Source organism: Copadichromis virginalis, linkage group LG7 (genome assembly GCF_057382275.1).
Source record: "Copadichromis virginalis isolate Kocher_CV1m ecotype Utaka linkage group LG7, C_Virginalis_male_GT1.1, whole genome shotgun sequence".
NCBI classification, from domain to species: domain Eukaryota; kingdom Metazoa; phylum Chordata; class Actinopteri; order Cichliformes; family Cichlidae; genus Copadichromis; species Copadichromis virginalis.
The window spans coordinates 63413557-63430314 of NC_140624.1; the positions used below are offsets into that span (position 1 = coordinate 63413557).

Genomic DNA, 16758 nt, shown 5'->3' on the forward strand with positions numbered 1-16758 from the left:
AGGTAAAGGACCCACAATAATACTGAGAAACCCCAACAAACAGACAACCCCCTATAAGCAAGCACTTTAGCAAACTTGGGAAGGAGAAACTCCCTTTTCTGGCAAAACCAGGCTCAGGGACGGGCAACCATCTGCTGTGACCGGCTGGGGGTAAGATCGTATGTTAACACATTTAGGCTATTTCAATGAAAATGTGTTTCCACATACTCTTAATATACATGAACACCAATAACCACAGAAATTCCAGTTAAGCCACCGATTAAGATATTTTCTGCCAGATTTAAAGTAGGCACCCCAAGTTCTACTGCTGCATCCTTGACCTCATGTACAGCTCATACATGCAGCCTCTAATTCCATTTTTCTTACACAGGCTTTTTATTTTGCACAGTATTACATCAAATTAATTTCACTGATGCTTTTGTCTAGTCATGGGTACAGTTATGAATTGAAAATGCAAAACTGTGCATTATTTTCTTGAGATAAGCTCATGGTTGAGAGAACCATTGGGTTGAGATAAGCTCAACCATGCCAGTGGTTGCCAATGGTTGAACTTATCCTAAGCAACCTGCACTTACCATCAATCTTTTAGTTTGTACCCTCACACTGTAATTTCCATTGGGAAGCAACTGGTAAAAGGTAAATAAATGTTTTTTTGCTGTGCAAAATAAAGTACCAAATTTTATGATTTTTACGAGTTTTCCAGTTACTCATTACAAGTCTTAACTTAACAAATTATGTAGTACAATAACAAACTTATGATTCTATAGACAGAGACAACATGCAACTTGTCACAGGATTTATATGGGACTGAGTTAATTTAAAACAGTTTTCCACAGAATCTGCATTTGTAGCGTTAGATTTAACACATATAGATTTATTTGTTTTTTTGTTCTTTTGCTGCAGATGTAGCAGAACCAGAGCTATCATTTCAATGCTCAAAAACCTGGCATGCATTGTTTTTCAATGCAATCCATTTATTCAGCTGTATAGATGCAGGAGAAATTTGCTACTGGTAGCTTAGAGCCAAAAGCAAAACACTTCTGTATAGCCTAGAGCTAATAGCTAAAATGTTCACTGAGCTTTAAAGGTTACAGAGAAAAGCTCTACAACCCGTTTAACTCCTTTTTTCTGTTGAATTTCTTTAAAGTTTAACTAAGTAATCATCATCATTGTGCAATACTTTTGTAAATAGTCAACGGTGCAATAGACTCAATACTTGAAATGTGCAATTCACTTGTATTTTTATTTTTATTCCTATTTATTATATTTATCCCCTTCGTATATTTTATTTATATTGTCTCTGTATTTATATATATGTGTGTGTGTATAACTCTGTAACTTCTGTCGGTGCTGTGCTTTTTTGGAAATCGAATTTCCCAGAGGAACCCACCCAAGGGATTAATAAAGTTCTATCTAATCTAATCTAATCTAATCTAAAAAAAAAAGGCTAAGCAGTAGAAAAACAAATAAGCATTCACAATAATTCTTTCGCTTTCTTCTTAAAACTGACAGCTGTCTACTAAACCCTAAATGATTTGTAATTTATGTTCAAGCTACTTAAGATGGAATATAAAATGTTTTATTATTCTAAAGAGGTAAATATCAAAATATCAATTTAATAGCAAAATACACTGACAAATATGAAAACCATCTAGATAAAGATGGTGTTTTAATGTTCTCTTACCTGATGTGACAGAAGCTGAATCTGAGATTGCCCGTGAAGAGAAATTTATATTGCCTTTTGTAAGGAAGAGTAACAAACTACAAGATGCCAAAATTTTTCAGTCCTATTCTCTATAGAGCCTGTCAAGGAAAATGCTGCAACTACACCCAACCAGACTGTAAATGAATGTACAGATGATCTAAGTATTGACTATTACATGTGACTCGAGTGTGTGTATGTGTTTGTGTGTGTGTTTGAACGAGTGCACACCCAATAAGATTAGAGTAGGGGTAGGCAACCTTTCTGATGGCGAGTGCCATTTAAAATTTCCTCAGAGGTCAGTGTGCCATATGATTGCATTAACAATAAATTTAATAACGCTCTATATTAACAGTTACACACTGTATAGAACAACTTTCTAGAATTATATTTGTTTGCAGATGTTGGCAGCTATCAGCGAATAGTTATCAGCTATTTTGAAACAAAAAAAAAGACACTTTTTATCCATAACAAAAACTCCATAACAGCAAATGAACTGTACAACAGAAAATACAAATGCTATTTAAGTTCTCCTCACAAGGATGATAAGAAAAATGAACTAAGCCAATATGGCATGTCTGTTAATACAGAGACACACATGTTAATATGATCTCTGGTCTCCCACTCAGAGACACAGGTCTCCGAGTGTCCAGCATTCAGACGGCTACCTGAGGACACTCATGTGAGAGAAAATCTGCTCACACAGATATGTAGAGCCAAATACTGTCAATAAGGCCTCTGCAATGTTCTGAGGACAGTTAAACTTGTCAGGTAGTGATGTCCAGCAGGTGAAAATGCAAGCTGCATGAACACGCACAGCTATGGATTACAGCTGCTTCGATGTTGCATTAACTGGCATTAACTCAGCCAGTTAATGCGAGACAAATCCAGCTACTCATTAAAGATTTCTGGTTTGATCACAAAATAAAACATTGGTCCAAACACCGGAAAGTTCCGAAAATGCATTGTGTCTCGAGTCTACGGATGTATCCGTGTATTTCCGTGGTGCTGATGCTGCGCTGAGCGGAAAGCTCCTCAAGCTTTTGAAGTGTCGGAATGTCGAAAGCTAACAACGTCCCTCTCACCAGTAGGCTAAGTTATTTTTAGCCAATTACAAGTTGAATCTGGTACTTGGGGTTGTTAGTTAAGATACTGTCATTAAGAAGCGGCACAACTAATGTGTCTATGCGAGCTGATTTGCGATGTGCACCGCTGGCGCGGCCATTTATCTTTTGATGCACCTTCTCAGATTAATTCACTGTGTGTCGTGCCCAGGGCTGGACTGGGACAAAAAAACAGCCCGGGCATTTTGACTAGAGACCGGCCCACCAGGCATTAAAGCCATAAAGCCTTTGAATGAAAACAAACGATTTTGTGACAGTGATGTACAATGTTGTTGGTATATGTATGATTTCTATACATTTTACATCAGATAAAAACTTTGGTTGTAAGCTTCAGATAATTATTTAATAACAGCCAGACATTTTTAAATGAAAATAAGAAAGTATTTCTTTGTGCCCCCCTTTCCCTGTTAATGCCCTACCTGCCCACCTGGCAAAACTTTGCTAGACCCGCCCCTGCACAGTTACCAGCTGTCAGCTACTTAGAAAAGGATCCTGGTGTTATTTGTCTCTCAGAAACAGTTCATAACTTCCCTTCAACTCATTCATGTCACCTAAAAGGTAAACCCGTTTCTCCATCACCTGTTCAGCTCTGATGATTCAGTAAGGACATCTCCTGGTTTCATCTTCATGTTTCCCTCTCATCACATAACCAAACCGATATCATGACCAGCAGGTTTACAGCTGTGGCTCCAGCAAACATCAGCTGTACTAGAAAGTAATATTAAATAAATTCTAACAACAGCTGATCAAGCTTAAACGTGCTGCTGTTGTTTACTGCGACATCCGCTGGTTTCCTCTTTCTGGCGCAAAGTGGGCGATAAATAAACAAGAGAGAAAAGCCGATCAGCTGATCATTGATCAGTTTCATGATTAAAGTAGCAACAGGAGAGGGAGCGGGTGAGAGGATGAGAGAAGAAGAGGCAGCTGTGCAGCAAAGACAAAGAATAACTCAACCTTTGTGCCTTTTTCATTCTAGCTAAAGTCCGGGACCAACTGCGTCCCCTCTCAGCTCAACACGAAACGCGTAATAATTTCTCTGAATGCAGGAGGATTCCATCTTTTTACTGGACGGTTGGCAACTCTACTAACTAACCTTATGAATTAAATAAAGTTCAACATTAGTAACATCATAGCACCCACCCAGCTGTATAGAAACTCGGTCATGCTAGCTAGTAGTACGCAGTAGAGTTAATGTAACTGACTGTAAAAGGTCAGCACAACGAAAATAAACTCCACCTAAACTTGGTTTATATCTGACCCAGATAGACTGCAGGTCATAACTTCTTACCTGAAGTTCAGTTCACCTGACGCTCTGACCGGCGGCCCCCTCGGCTCTCTCCTCGTCCTTCCTCCGATCTCCCTCATCCACCTGCTGGCCTCCACCACTTGTTAATGTTACTGAATCTGTGGAAGCTCCGCGATGCCACCACCAAACAACTGAGTTATTTTTACACACTGGCCAGCATCTGGCCAATCCACCACTTTTCATTGTCTAAACCGTTACCAAAAAAAAAAAAATCATCGGGCCATGTATGCCCGATGGCCAGTCCAGCTATGGCTGTGCCATTAGTTAACCCTTTGTGCCTAGGGTTGCCGACCCCTGGATTAGAGGCATCTGCTTTGCTGTTTTAATGGGGACCAATAAGCAGAGCTGCCTCCTATAGAATTGGTTTATATTGCCTTCTTCATTTCATGAGGACATAAAACACTGGGTTAATTTCTCTCTAAAACTGCTCCTACTATGTTAAAATTCTTGAAAGCAAGGCTTTCATTTTCATTGCTATACAGATTATGTCGAGTTTTATTTACCACGTACGTTTAACTGTCCATCTAATCTTCCTCTGTTAAACAAACCCTCTATGTGTCACAGTCTGGGTGAGTAGCTGGAAAATTCCACTTTTCTCCTGAGTCACCTGGTATCCGCTCCTGGGCAGGGCCACCATCCCCTCACCTGCACTCAAAAAAATGAACTCAGCCTATCTCTGCTTTTACTAAAGTAGATTTTGTTGTTTGTTCTTAATAAACTCGATTTTGCAAAAATCCTTAAAGTGTTTGTGCAAATTTAATGAAATGTTGTTACTTTTTGTTGTTACACAAAGTCATTGAACTGTGTCAACGTAACATTGTTGAGTAAATTCACAGGTTTGTCCCTCTGCACATACTGCTGCGTGCAGAGCCCGCCTAAATAAGGGCCAATGCGCATGCGCACCACCCTCTTTCTCAAGCTTGCTATTTCTTCGCCATGTGGACTGGTTCAGCCGCATTTTTGTCCAAAAATCAGGTAAGAAGTCATTTTTCTTGTAAAGCCCGTCTACATATATATGTTCACACGTCAGTTAATGTCGCAAGTGCTACTAAGAAAAGAGTACAGGCAGGGTTTTGCCCGGTAAAGGTTTGCTAACGTGGACTTGCTGCACGTGAGTTTCCAAATGATTTTGGAGGGGACTCCATTGCAATAGCAAAGCTCTGTTTTCAGCCCAAATGTAGTGTAGCGCTAGCGTCGGTATGCGTCGGTACGCGTCGGTACAGGCAGCGCATTCGGTCCGGCACGCACTTTCGCGCCAAGTTTATACTCGGACGCCTGACTGCGTTGCACTTTAGCCAACAACAGTGGAGAAGCGCTCCTCGCTAGCAGACAGGTTAGGGTGTATTTTCTGTCTAATATTTCAGCTTACGTTTTGATGTAGCTTGCAGAAAGCATTTAGTAAGCTGGTGTAAGATGAACTGCATTAATGTTGTACAATGTCCATGGGATTTCTCACTCGACTTTTAATGTCAGATTACACACACATTTACACAATATGCAGTGGTGATGATGTAGATCAATAAATTCATTGTTGTAGCATACAATATTAAAAATAAAACTGATTAATATGAAACATTAACAATGTGCAAATTATTTAGTTTTTTCAGGGACAGTGTAATGAAAATGTCTTTTGTGCTTCTCCCCCAGATACGTTGATGTGGCAGTGCAAATTGTGCAAAAAAGTGGTGTCATCACGAGCTCTGTTATTAAAACACTACAGGTTAGTTCATAGTAGACAGCAGTATCCATGTGCCTATTCTGATTGTGTCTGTGTTTTCAAAACATGGAATGCTCTACATAGCCACTTAAGCAGATCACATACCCAAAGAACTCTAGACAAGTCTGTGAGTTTGGCAACATTTAACTGCCATTTGTGTTCCTGCTGCAACATAGCTTCGGAGCAGGAGTATTTTTCTCACATTAACAACCATCTAAAATGTAACAAGACTGTGCATTGCATGTTTGAGGGTTGTTCTTTCAAAACAAATATCTATGGTACATTCAAGTCTCATCGAAATAGGAAACACAATCCTTATACCTTAAAAGACTTTAAAATCGGTATTGCTAACACTATTGTAGGCCAAACATCAGCTGATGACAGTACAGACACTATTGTAGAAGAGGACATAAGTGCAAATATTGATCACGATACAACTACAAGTGAGACTGAAGATTTGGCAAATGTAATAGAACTTAATTTTGCATCTCTTTTACTTAAGTTGGAAAACTATTTTCATGTTCCCAGCATAGCAATTGACGAGTTGCTTTCAGAATTGCACTACCTGATAAGCTGTGCATCAGTGCCTTTGACAAATCAAGTAATTGTAGACATACTCAAGAATCATAACCTTTGTCTAGACCAGCCTGTTATTGAAGAACTGACAAAGGCAGTTTCTTTTAACCCTTTGTTAAAAGCCATAGAAAAGGACGGCACTCTTGCCACTGCCTTCAAACGCAGACAGTATTACAGAAAACATTTTGAAGTAATTGATCCAATTGAATACATTCTCGACTCCCAAAGCAAGAGGACCTTTCAGTATATTCCTATTCTAAAATCATTACAGCAGATATTTAAACAAGAAAACATACTGAACAAATTTGTCACTAGCCACAATCAGAATCCTTTTGTAAATAAGGAAAAGTATACATCATATAAAGATGGTCTACATTTTCAAAATAATGAGTTTTTCTCAGGCGGTGAACTAAGAATCTCTATTTGTCTTTATGTTGATGATTTTGAAATTTGCAATCCATTGGGGACATCACGGAAAAAGCATAAACTTTGCTCAGTTTACTGGATTTTAGGTAACTTGCCACCAGGTAGTCATTCATCCCTCTCTTCTATTTATTTGGCTCTCTTGTGCAAAAGTGAGGACCTTAGGACCTTTGGCTATTCAAAAATATTTGAGCCACTTTTGCAAGACCTTGTCATTTTAGAGCAGCAGGGAGTGTTCATTGACAATTTAGGGGTCAACTTTAAAGGCACTGTCCAATATGTAGTGGCAGACAGCCTCGGAGCTCATGGATTGGCCGGTTTTGTGGAAAGTTTTTCTGGAGATTACTTTTGCAGGTTTTGTACTGCTACACGCTCAGAAATTGAATCAAAAGCTACAAATAGTGACTTTTCTCTGAGAACTGAGGAGCTCCATCGTGTACACATAGCAACTGCACGTGAGACAGGGGTAGCTTGTTGTGGTGTGAAAAGCTCGTGTGTCTTAGCAGACAGTCTGTCTTTCTTCAAGGTCACTACAGGATTCCCCCCTGATCTTGCACATGACCTTTTTGAAGGTATTGTGCCTTTTGAGATAGCTGAGTGCCTTCGAATACTAATAGGCAAGAAGTACATCACTTTTGAAAATCTAAATAGACTTGTTCAGTCATTTCCCTACAAAGGAGGGGATCAGACTAATCGCCCTCAGAAATTGCCTCACAATTTTCTTAGTAAAAAAAAACTGTTGGTGGCAATGCACATGAAAATTGGTGTTTACTAAGACTTCTGCCACTTATTATTGGACAACACATACCTGAAAACGAACCAGCTTGGGAACTTCTACTAGATTTGAAGGATATTGTTGAGCTTGTTGTGTGTCCTGTTCATAACAGTGACTCAGTTGCATACCTGGAGAGTAAGATTTTAGACCACCATCAAAGGTACAAAGAAGTATGCCCAGATAGAAGACCATTGCCAAAACATCACTTTCTGGCTCATTATCCCTCAATAATTCGCCATTTTGGTCTACTTGCCTTATTATGGACAATCAGATTCGAGGCAAAGCACACATTTTTTAAAAAAGTTGCTAGACACACAAACTGCTTCAAAAACATAACCCTGTCTTTGTCAACCAAACACCAGCTCATGATTGGCCATTACATGCATTCATCAGGCTGTAGCAAAGCCACTTTTGAGGTTTCACGAGTCTCGGCAGTCCCAGTAGAACTTCTCAAACGTGAAATTGCACATTGTCTTGCTGAAAAGTACCCTGACACAGCTGTAGTTAGCCTTGCCCAGAGTGTGTCTGTTGCAGGCATCTACTACAGGAAGGGCATGTTAATAGTACATGGATCACTGGGGGGTCTGCCAGAGTTTGCTGAAATCCTGCAGATGTGTATTTTGGCAGATTCGTTGGTGTTTATAGTAAAAAAACTGAGCTCGTGGTACACTGAACACTATGGATCCTTCAAAATTGACCCATCTCCAAAGGAAATTTCTCTTGTTGCACATGAGGATCTGGTGGATTGTTATCCACTTTGTGACTACCAAGTCGGAGCTTCTCGCATGGTTACATTAAAGAGATACATACACTGTTCAGGTAATTTTAATGTCCATGTTGCCGATTTAATTTTTGTGCTGTATAGCAGTTCTTCTCAAAGTTTGGTTCTTAAAAATAGTTGGACCAGAACTTAAATCTACTCGGATATGTTTCAAGCCTTGTAAAAATACTAGAAAAAAAATTGTGCTGCAAAATTCTGAATACCACTAAAAAAATGTAACATGTACTGAAGTTTGGGAACCACCTGCTCATGTTCTTGCACTTATTTTTTTAGAGTAACAGTTGGAGATTGGGACATCAGAAATGACAGCCCCAACAAAGCTTCTGATAATCCTGGGGGAGAACAACGCACTCAAGTTAACCCTTCCTTTGGGGATACCAAAGAATGTTAACGAGCTCAAAGCGGAGATTGAAAATCAGTGCGGAGTTTCTGAACAGTTCAGATTGCAGTACATGGACACAGATTTTAATCAGTTCCTTAACATGACATCCACATTTGATCTAAAAGACATGGACAAAATAAAAGTGATTAAAACAGGTGTTCCAGAAACATCCACTGGTAGTAATGAAAGCAGTGTGTCCTCATTTAACTTGGGTAGCCCCTGCTCTGGCCACAACCCTGATTATGACACAGATATACTGTCATCGCCAGAATCCAGGTCATCAAGCTCCTCGAGCTCAGCAAACTCCACGCTGCGATCAGAAGCCTGGCCACTGGACTTTCGCATACCTGAGTTTAGCTTCGATGTAGAGCTGCAATTGACAAAAGGCAACCAGGAATTCCAAGCCAATGGAACACTTTTAACCCTAAAACCAAAGCTCAAGTCTGACATTTTAGAGAGCTTGTCTTCAGAAATTATGAAGTACAAAGCTTACCCTTCAGACAGCAATCTTAGTGATGTTTGCCAAGCTTTGGTTGTAAAGCATCCATGCTTGAAAGAGAAGGGTTCAGAAACTGGATTTTCTGCATGGAAGATCAGTTTGAAGTATAAAATGTCAAACTATCGTGGAAAACTGAAGAACTTAGGGTGTAGTGAGTTGGTCATCAATTCTCTCAAAAGAAGAGGGAACAGTAATGTGCATCCCAACCAAGTCAAGAAACCCAGGAGAGCAGAGGTGAATTTCTGCCCTGATTATCCAGCTGGAGAAACCCGAGAGAGTCAGGAAGAAGAAAGGTTGGTGCTGCTTTCAGAGTTCAAGAAGAAGAACAACAATGAAACCATCAAAGCAAAAATGGCCCAAACCTTTCCTCACCGGAGGCAAGAAATTCTTCAGGACATGCCCTTCGTAGCTGACTTTAAAAGCCGATGGCCAGCTCTTTTTTCTCCACGTGAGGTAACTGAATCAGTTGATCTGCAAATGCACTCCACATGCAATATTTTAAACCCATCACGCTAAACATTTGTTTATTTTACAGATAAATGCTGAATTCCAGCGCATCACTACGATCCCGCTAACATCCACATTTATGGCACAGCTGGACAACAACACAACCAAACTGACCAAAGTCTTCAGAAACAAGGGAGGAACATCTGGACGCAAGATCACAGAAATCATGGCTGCAATTGATGAGGTTTGGAATTAATTTTTTTCAATGCTTCATTCCCTCTTTTAATACATATGATTTTGTTGTCTCCTTCTATTGTAAGGTAAAGTTTAATGTTGGTATTATGGGATTGTTTATTCTTTGTCCTTTTCATGATAGTGTTGTCACAGTAATAAAGTTTTAAGTTAATTTGGATACTTTATAAAAAAAATTGCCAGAATTAAAAGCTGTTTTTACAGGACAGTAGCGTTTCCAAAACGGGATTTGCCGCGGCTCCCTGGGGAGAATTTTGGCATTTACAGTAGAAAAGCTGAAGCTAGAATAAACTGCCATCAGGCACCTTTCAAACCAAGACGGGATAAAGGGAGGTCTCTGAGCTTAGTACTACAACTGTTTTTTCATTTGTCCTTGCAAAACCTCCTGTTCAAGTCCTCCAAACACACCCACGTCACCCCGCTTCTCTTCCAGCGTCACTGGCTGCTGGTCAACTTCAAGGTTCATTTCAAGATCCTGGTTCTGGTCCTTAGGGCCTTACATGGACAAGCACCATCATACAATGGAGATCTTCTCAGTCCCAACACCCCCAGCAGGTCCCTGAGGTCCAGTGATCAAAGCCTGGTAGTGCACAACAGTCTAAAGACCAAAAGTGACAGATCATTGCTGCTGTGGCCCCCAAACTCTGGAACTCTCCTCCTAAGCCTTAGATCAGTGGACTCAGTGGTTTACTTTAAAAAAAAAATCCTCTGTTCAGGCTGGCTTTGGTGTGACCTCTTGTTCATCCTCTTCCTCACTGGATTCTTCATGCTGCTGTTTTTGGTCGGGTTTCTGTTTTTTTTGGGATCCTGTGGTTACCTTTTTTTGCTCGTCACATTTTTTCAAATGATAATGTTCCTTCTTTCCTTAATTTTTTTTATTTTAAATTTTGTTGTTCTTCTGTAGTGTGTCATGGACTTTTTTTCTCAAAGCATTATATACATTTATTTTGCTGAAGTTAACTGAAAATGTCTTTAAAGTTTAGCTAAGTAAAATTTGCTTTTATGTTTTACAGAACGACACAGTTGCAATGAGAAGAGTGTGTACGCTGAAAGGACTTGCAGTCTACCTCAATGAAGATCCGAACAGCTTGATCAAAGAATATCAGGCAAGTAATCAAATAGAAACAATTTCCAGTAATAAAAATTTAACTGACGGTAATTTTTCCTCACACACATTCATTAGATTATAACAAAAAGTTAAAATTAGAACATTATTGGAGATATAAAAGCACAAGCTTATGCGGGAGTGACCCTTGCCATTACAGTTGGGGTGTAATGTGGGCTGAGTGTACTGTCTTTCTGCTTTGTTGTTCTGCCGTGTAATCTAGATGATGGACCAACACCTCTCATCTCGCTCTGAGCTGTCTACTGTTTTGCAGCTTAAAGGGATATTCCACCCCAAAGTGAAAATTGGTCTATTACCATATTACCCAGAGTAAGATAAGTGAGAAAAAATAATTTTGTAACCAGTGCAATAATTCTCCTGATCCGGCAGCAGTCTATTTGCTTTTGCCTAGCATTTAAAAAATGGAGTGAATGGGAACTATAAGCATTTTGGTTGCAAATGACTCTTTAATGGTACGAATTATTCCTGGTGAGCTCAATAATCATGTCGACTTTAAATGAAAAGTAATAAGTAACTTGAAGGATTTGGAGGAGTAGATTTAGACTTGGGAATACATTATGGTTACCACATACAACACTGTAAGCCGCCGCTGCATGGTGCATGGATATTCGAATATGTGTTTATTTATGGAAACCAGAGGCTTTTTCAACCACTGTTGTTGTATCCAAGTGCTATGCCATGGCGGGTTACAGGGTGCTTTGGCGTAACCGTAATGTAGGCCCAAGTCTAAATCGCCTCCTCCTGCAAATCCGTCGTGTTACTTTTTACTTTTCATTTGGAGTCGACATGATTATTGAGCTCACCAGGAACAATGGGTATAAGATCAGAAATGTACTGTGCTGGTTACAAAATGCTTTTTTCTCACTTATCTAACTCTTGGCAATTTATGGTAATAGACAAATTTCCACTTTGGGTGGAATATCCCTTTAATTGATATGAAACCCTGCAACTTGTATTATTATGTTTATTTACTTATTAATTTTTTTAGGATGTGGACTTCCATGAGGCCGAAAGTGAAATGGAGAAGACGCTCATTGGCATCTACGTCATCAAACCAGAAGGAGAGCGTGACCTTGACCCGGCAGAAGACATTGGTATCATAATTGAGGGTGTCGCTGTGCTCAGAGATCTTCCTGATGTTGCCACTGCTGTTGTGTTGTTGTTCGGCCTGATCTACACTTTAAACATGAGCTACCCATCCAACCTCAGGTACACTTTTGAGTTTTTTCAGAAAGTACTGATGGGACTTGATGCTAAGAAGCTATCAAACAAAGTTCAAGTGCTCAGAAACAAACTCCTTGAATAAAGAGGAGGAAGCGGGAGGCCCTTATTGCTTAACTTAGTTTGAATGCTTTACGTTCAGGTATAGTTAAGTTGTTCATAAACACTTTTTTTCATTGTCAGTACTGTTTCTTGGGAACATTCACCAGTTTTAGAGAACAATAATGTTCATTTGCATTTTAGCAAAATACTGTTACTTAAAAAATTGGTGTTGCACTTCTTCTACTGCTACTTGACAACATACAGAAAATGACAGACATTTTAAAAAGTTCTAGCGGTTAGGCCGCTGTGATTTGATATTTCAAAGAATGTGACATTTGGCAGCTGTCTGCAACTTGGGATGTAACCATAACTTGAAAAACTGAGTAGCACTGTTTTACAGTACAGTTTTTGAACAAAACAGCCAATTTTCACTGTTTTAAATGAGTTTAGTTTGCTCTTTCATGCTTATCAGTGTTTGAAAATAATTCCTGAAACGTCCTGTAAAATGTAGGATTTTTTTTGATAATTTGGATGCTTTCTGGACCAGTTGAAAGACAAGTTGGTTAGCACTTCACTGATCTTTGAAGTAAAATATTGTTTTATGCACAAAGTATTTAGTTAAAGTTGTAACAAGTTGTCTGCATTGATTGCACTTTGTGTTAAGCTACGGCTCTACAGTCTTTTCGGTCTGTCAACAAGTATTTAATATGCACTGAATGTGCTTAGTAAAGACAGGACTTTGTTGGATCATTTTTTTTAATCATTTTAGTTTGACGACAAGTTGGTTAGCACTTTATACTGATCTACATTTTCTGCACAAAATATTCACTTGGAATTTGTAACAAGTTGCATTGATTGCACTTTGTGTTAAGCTGTTGTGCTTGGAAAAAAGTATTTTATATGCACTGAATGTGCTTATTAAAGGCAGGATTGTGTTTGATAATTTGGGTGCTGTCTTCATTTCTTCCTAAAAGATCTCCCTAAGATTTACTTAAAAATGTTATGTCAAGTGGTTCCACATAACTGCTTTAAGTAACTTTTAAGAAACTTTGCTATTTTGTATGGAAGTAACCAGTGTAAATGATTTATTTGTAATTGTATTGAATAGAAATTACTTAACAATTTTATATAATTCAAAAGTAACAAAGTTATGTAGCAGCTACATAACAGTTTTACAAAGATACTACCTAACCAGGTTATGTCCTTCTAAAGCAAAAAAGTTATGTACCAGCTAAGTAACAGTATTACAAAGATATTGCCTAAACAAGTTATGTAGGCTTAAAGCAACAAAGATAAGTATCAGCTAAGCATTGCAATTAAGTTACATTTAGCCAATACACTTACGTAAATCTAACTTAACAGTATTGAGTTCAAACTAAGTAACAACATTTCTTAAAAGTTACTTAAAGCAGTTGTGTGGAACCACTTGACATAACTTTTTTAAGTAAATCTAATGTTTTATTTTTTTGAGTGTGTTCTCCACAAATGGAGTTGGTTTTGAGACAATCAGGTCGGGAGACTTAAATACCACGTTGACATCCCCTCACGGCTAGTTTGTCAACTATCCAATGTTGGTATCCGGCTCTTATGACCTATGCTTTTGTCGTTATGAAGTTTACTAACCTTCTTCTCTTGTGCTGTAGCTCCCTGGAAATTCACTCGACTTGTTTCTCTGGCTCTAGCCCACCTCCCGCACTCCTAGATAATTGACTGCCTCGCTTGGAAATCTCTCAGTGCTTCACCTGCCTGCCCTCCTGCCACCACCACTTATCAGAACCTTTGGAACTGAGGTCAGCCCTCTCGTACCATTCAGCTCACCCGAACTAATATCACATCCCCTCAAAGCTCATCTCTCTCCACCTGCAAGTAAGCAGTCAGTTTAGTTATAGTCACCATCTCCTGCACTCAGTAGCCATTGCCACACTAACCCCTTTCTTCCTTCTTCTCTCTCCTCAGTGTGATCACTAGACATTACCTGCCACGCTCCAGTCCCCCACCTCTGGTTCAATTATCCCCCTCTTGGTCCACGCCTTGGTTGCCACATCCCCACACCAAGTTATCTCATGCCACGTCATGTCAGTCCTTGTTATTGTGTCATCCCCTGGGCGACCGTGGCTCAGGGGGTTGGGAAGTGTATCTGTAACCGGAAGGTAGCCGGTTCGATCCCCGGGCTCTCTGTCCTGGTCGTTGTGTTCTTGGGCAAGACACTTTACCTTACTGCCTACTGGTGTTGGCCAGAGGGGCCGATGGCGCGATATGGCAGCCTCGCTTCTGTCAGTCTGCCCCAGGGCAGCTGTGGCTACAACTGTAGCTGCCTCCACCAGTGTGTGAATGTGAGAGTGAATGAATAATGGCATTGTTAAGCGCTTTGGGTGCCTTGAAAAGCGCTATATAAATCCAATCCATTATTATTAAATTCTAGTCAAACAAAAGTTCTTAATCTTTCTTATTAATGTGCTCTCTCCTTTTCTGATTTATTTTTAGTGCTGATTGGCTGCAGAAGCCTCACCACACTGTTATAAAGCCAGAGATGGTGGAGCATAGTTGGGTTCTCCCTCACCTCCAATCCTAAACCTAACCATCAAAATAACACAGAAAACAAACACTGAGACAGAGATATACAAAACAAGGAGCAGGACAGTCCCATTGATCCAGGAGGGTGAAAGGGGCCGGAAAGGAGGGAAAGAAAAACAAGGGCTTTGGCCAGAGGCTCAGAACCCTTGGATTCCAGTTTAGGCTTTGGCTTGAGGTTCTTTGGAGACACTGGAGGAGCTGGAGGGCACTTTGGAGGATTCTCTGGAAGAAGTAGTCTTCTGGAGAAGACTCAGGAAGATCTGGGGGAGGCTGGAGCTCTGCTGGGCTCATAGCTGACTCTAGAGGCTGGGTTAGGACTGTGGGAATATCCATCCATTTCCTCTGTCAGTTGGGGCTGTTGTTAGGGTCTAGTCTTCCTCACTGAATAGATGTGGGTGCTGAGGAAGACTGGATCTTAGCTGTCCTCACTCTGGAATCAGGTAACTTTAAGCCAGATCTTACTTGGCCCACCTTTGGAGTTGGTATGGGCTTGGGATTAAGCTGGGTCTTAACCCTCCTCACTCTAGGAAAAGGCAAAAGTGAGCTGGAACTCAACCACCCTTGCCCTTGGAATAGGTACAGGAGTGGGGCTAAGCTGGGTCCTAGCCATCCTCATCTTGGAAAAAGCTATGATATTAGAATGCAAGTAGCTAGAAAGACCTTGGTCACCCCCTCCCAGTGAAATGGCATGAGAATAGGGACCCTATCTGCCCTCCCTCTGTCAGTGGCTACAGGTGCAGGCTTAGATACCCTAGGGACCAGGACAGATGCAGGGACTGCCAGGACCCTCATTGCCCTAACTTAAGGAACAGGTAGGTGTGTTTCTTTTCATGCAGTCTAGATAATGTTTCTGTTGTAGGTGTCACTGAAACCATTTCCTTCAACTTCAAGAAGTTTGGGTAATACCATACGAAATGACAGACTGAAATGAAATACTGTTTCTCACCAGCCTCTACAGTGCAATAGTCAGTACAAATGAAAACGTTTAAAAAGAGCAGTAAAAAGGCAATAATAAATCACAACAATAAATGGGGATAAATATAATAAAATCTAAATTCTAAAACAAACTCAAGTCTAAATAGTCACACTCGTACAGGTAGCAGCAGTCCTTTCCTGTGGAAGAAGAGTCATATGATTCATAAAATATCTCTCTTGTAGATTGGTCCGATGCTGCCAACACCACCCTTGTTTGGGGAACTTGCCAGGAAAATCCTTGGTTAACTTACCAACTTGATAATCAGCTTCATGTGACCGTTTATTCCAATCAACAATGTTAGGGGAAATAAATTCAGATAACAGAAAGATAACCTGGATGTGTTGCATGAGCTTCATAGTATAGGGACCTGGTAGTCCTGACTTGTCCACCACTACAAGCCAGATTCCCAAATCTTTACTGGTTTCTTGGAGAACTGCTATCACTGACCTTTGGGCCTATTGTTTCTGTTGCTCTGTCTTTGTGTACCTGGTCTGTCACAACAGAGCGATTCGGAGCAGACAAATTAAGAGTTTTTCAGGCAATGTTTTCTATTTGCATGCAACATGTAGCATATAGTGGGGCAAAAAAGTATTTAGTCAGCCACCGATTGTGCAAGTTCCCCCACTTAAAATGATGACAGAGGTCAGTAATTTGCACCAGAGGTACACTTCAACTGTGAGAGACAGAATGTGAAAAAAAAAATCCATGAATTCACATGGTAGGATTTGTAAAGAATTTATTCGTAAATCAGGGTGGAAAATAAGTATTTGGTCACCTCAAACAAGGAAAATTCTCTGGCTCTCACAGACCTGTAACGTCTTCTGTAAGAAGCTTT

General features: G+C 40.0%; 2 protein-coding genes across 6 annotated transcripts in view; one reads left to right on the top strand and one right to left on the bottom strand.

Moving 5' to 3' along the window:
* The window catches only part of slc4a5b (solute carrier family 4 member 5b), a 70551-nt gene extending 66327 nt beyond the window's left edge, over positions 1-4224 (bottom strand). Inside the window, exon 1 of the mRNA XM_085464684.1 lies at positions 4115-4224. Coding sequence (XP_085320810.1) covers positions 4115-4191 — 77 coding nt within the window. The 5' untranslated portion in view covers positions 4192-4224. The remainder of the gene's footprint in view (positions 1-4114) is intronic.
* A 580-nt stretch (positions 4225-4804) lies between these two features.
* LOC146706512 (uncharacterized) lies at positions 4805-13548 on the top strand. Of its 5 annotated transcripts, none has more exons than XM_085464688.1 (5): positions 4805-5852; positions 8678-9738; positions 9821-9976; positions 10998-11090; positions 12099-13546. In XM_085464688.1, the coding sequence occupies exons 2-5, from the start codon at positions 8707-8709 to the stop codon at positions 12414-12416; spliced, it is 1599 nt and encodes a 532-aa protein (XP_085320814.1). In that variant the 5' UTR covers positions 4805-5852; positions 8678-8706; the 3' UTR covers positions 12417-13546. The 5 variants fall into 5 exon arrangements, with proteins under 5 accessions (XP_085320814.1, XP_085320812.1, XP_085320811.1 ...); XM_085464686.1 differs by lacking the exons at positions 10998-11090; positions 12099-13546 and adding an exon at positions 10418-10989 and having other exon boundaries at positions 4805-5465; positions 5780-5852; XM_085464685.1 differs by lacking the exons at positions 10998-11090; positions 12099-13546 and adding an exon at positions 10418-10989 and having other exon boundaries at positions 4805-5107; positions 5780-5852.
* Positions 13549-16758: the final 3210 nt, after the last annotated feature.

Coding starts and splice junctions, on each gene's coding strand:
- LOC146706512 (XM_085464686.1), top strand. CDS start 8,707: ATGACAGCCCCAACAAAGCTTCTGATAATCCTGGGGGAGAACAACGCA. Junction 9,739..9,820: donor CTCTTTTTTCTCCACGTGAG/GTAACTGAATCA, acceptor TTTATTTTACAG/ATAAATGCTGAATTCCAGCG. Junction 9,977..10,417: donor TCATGGCTGCAATTGATGAG/GTTTGGAATTAA, acceptor CTTCTCTTCCAG/CGTCACTGGCTGCTGGTCAA.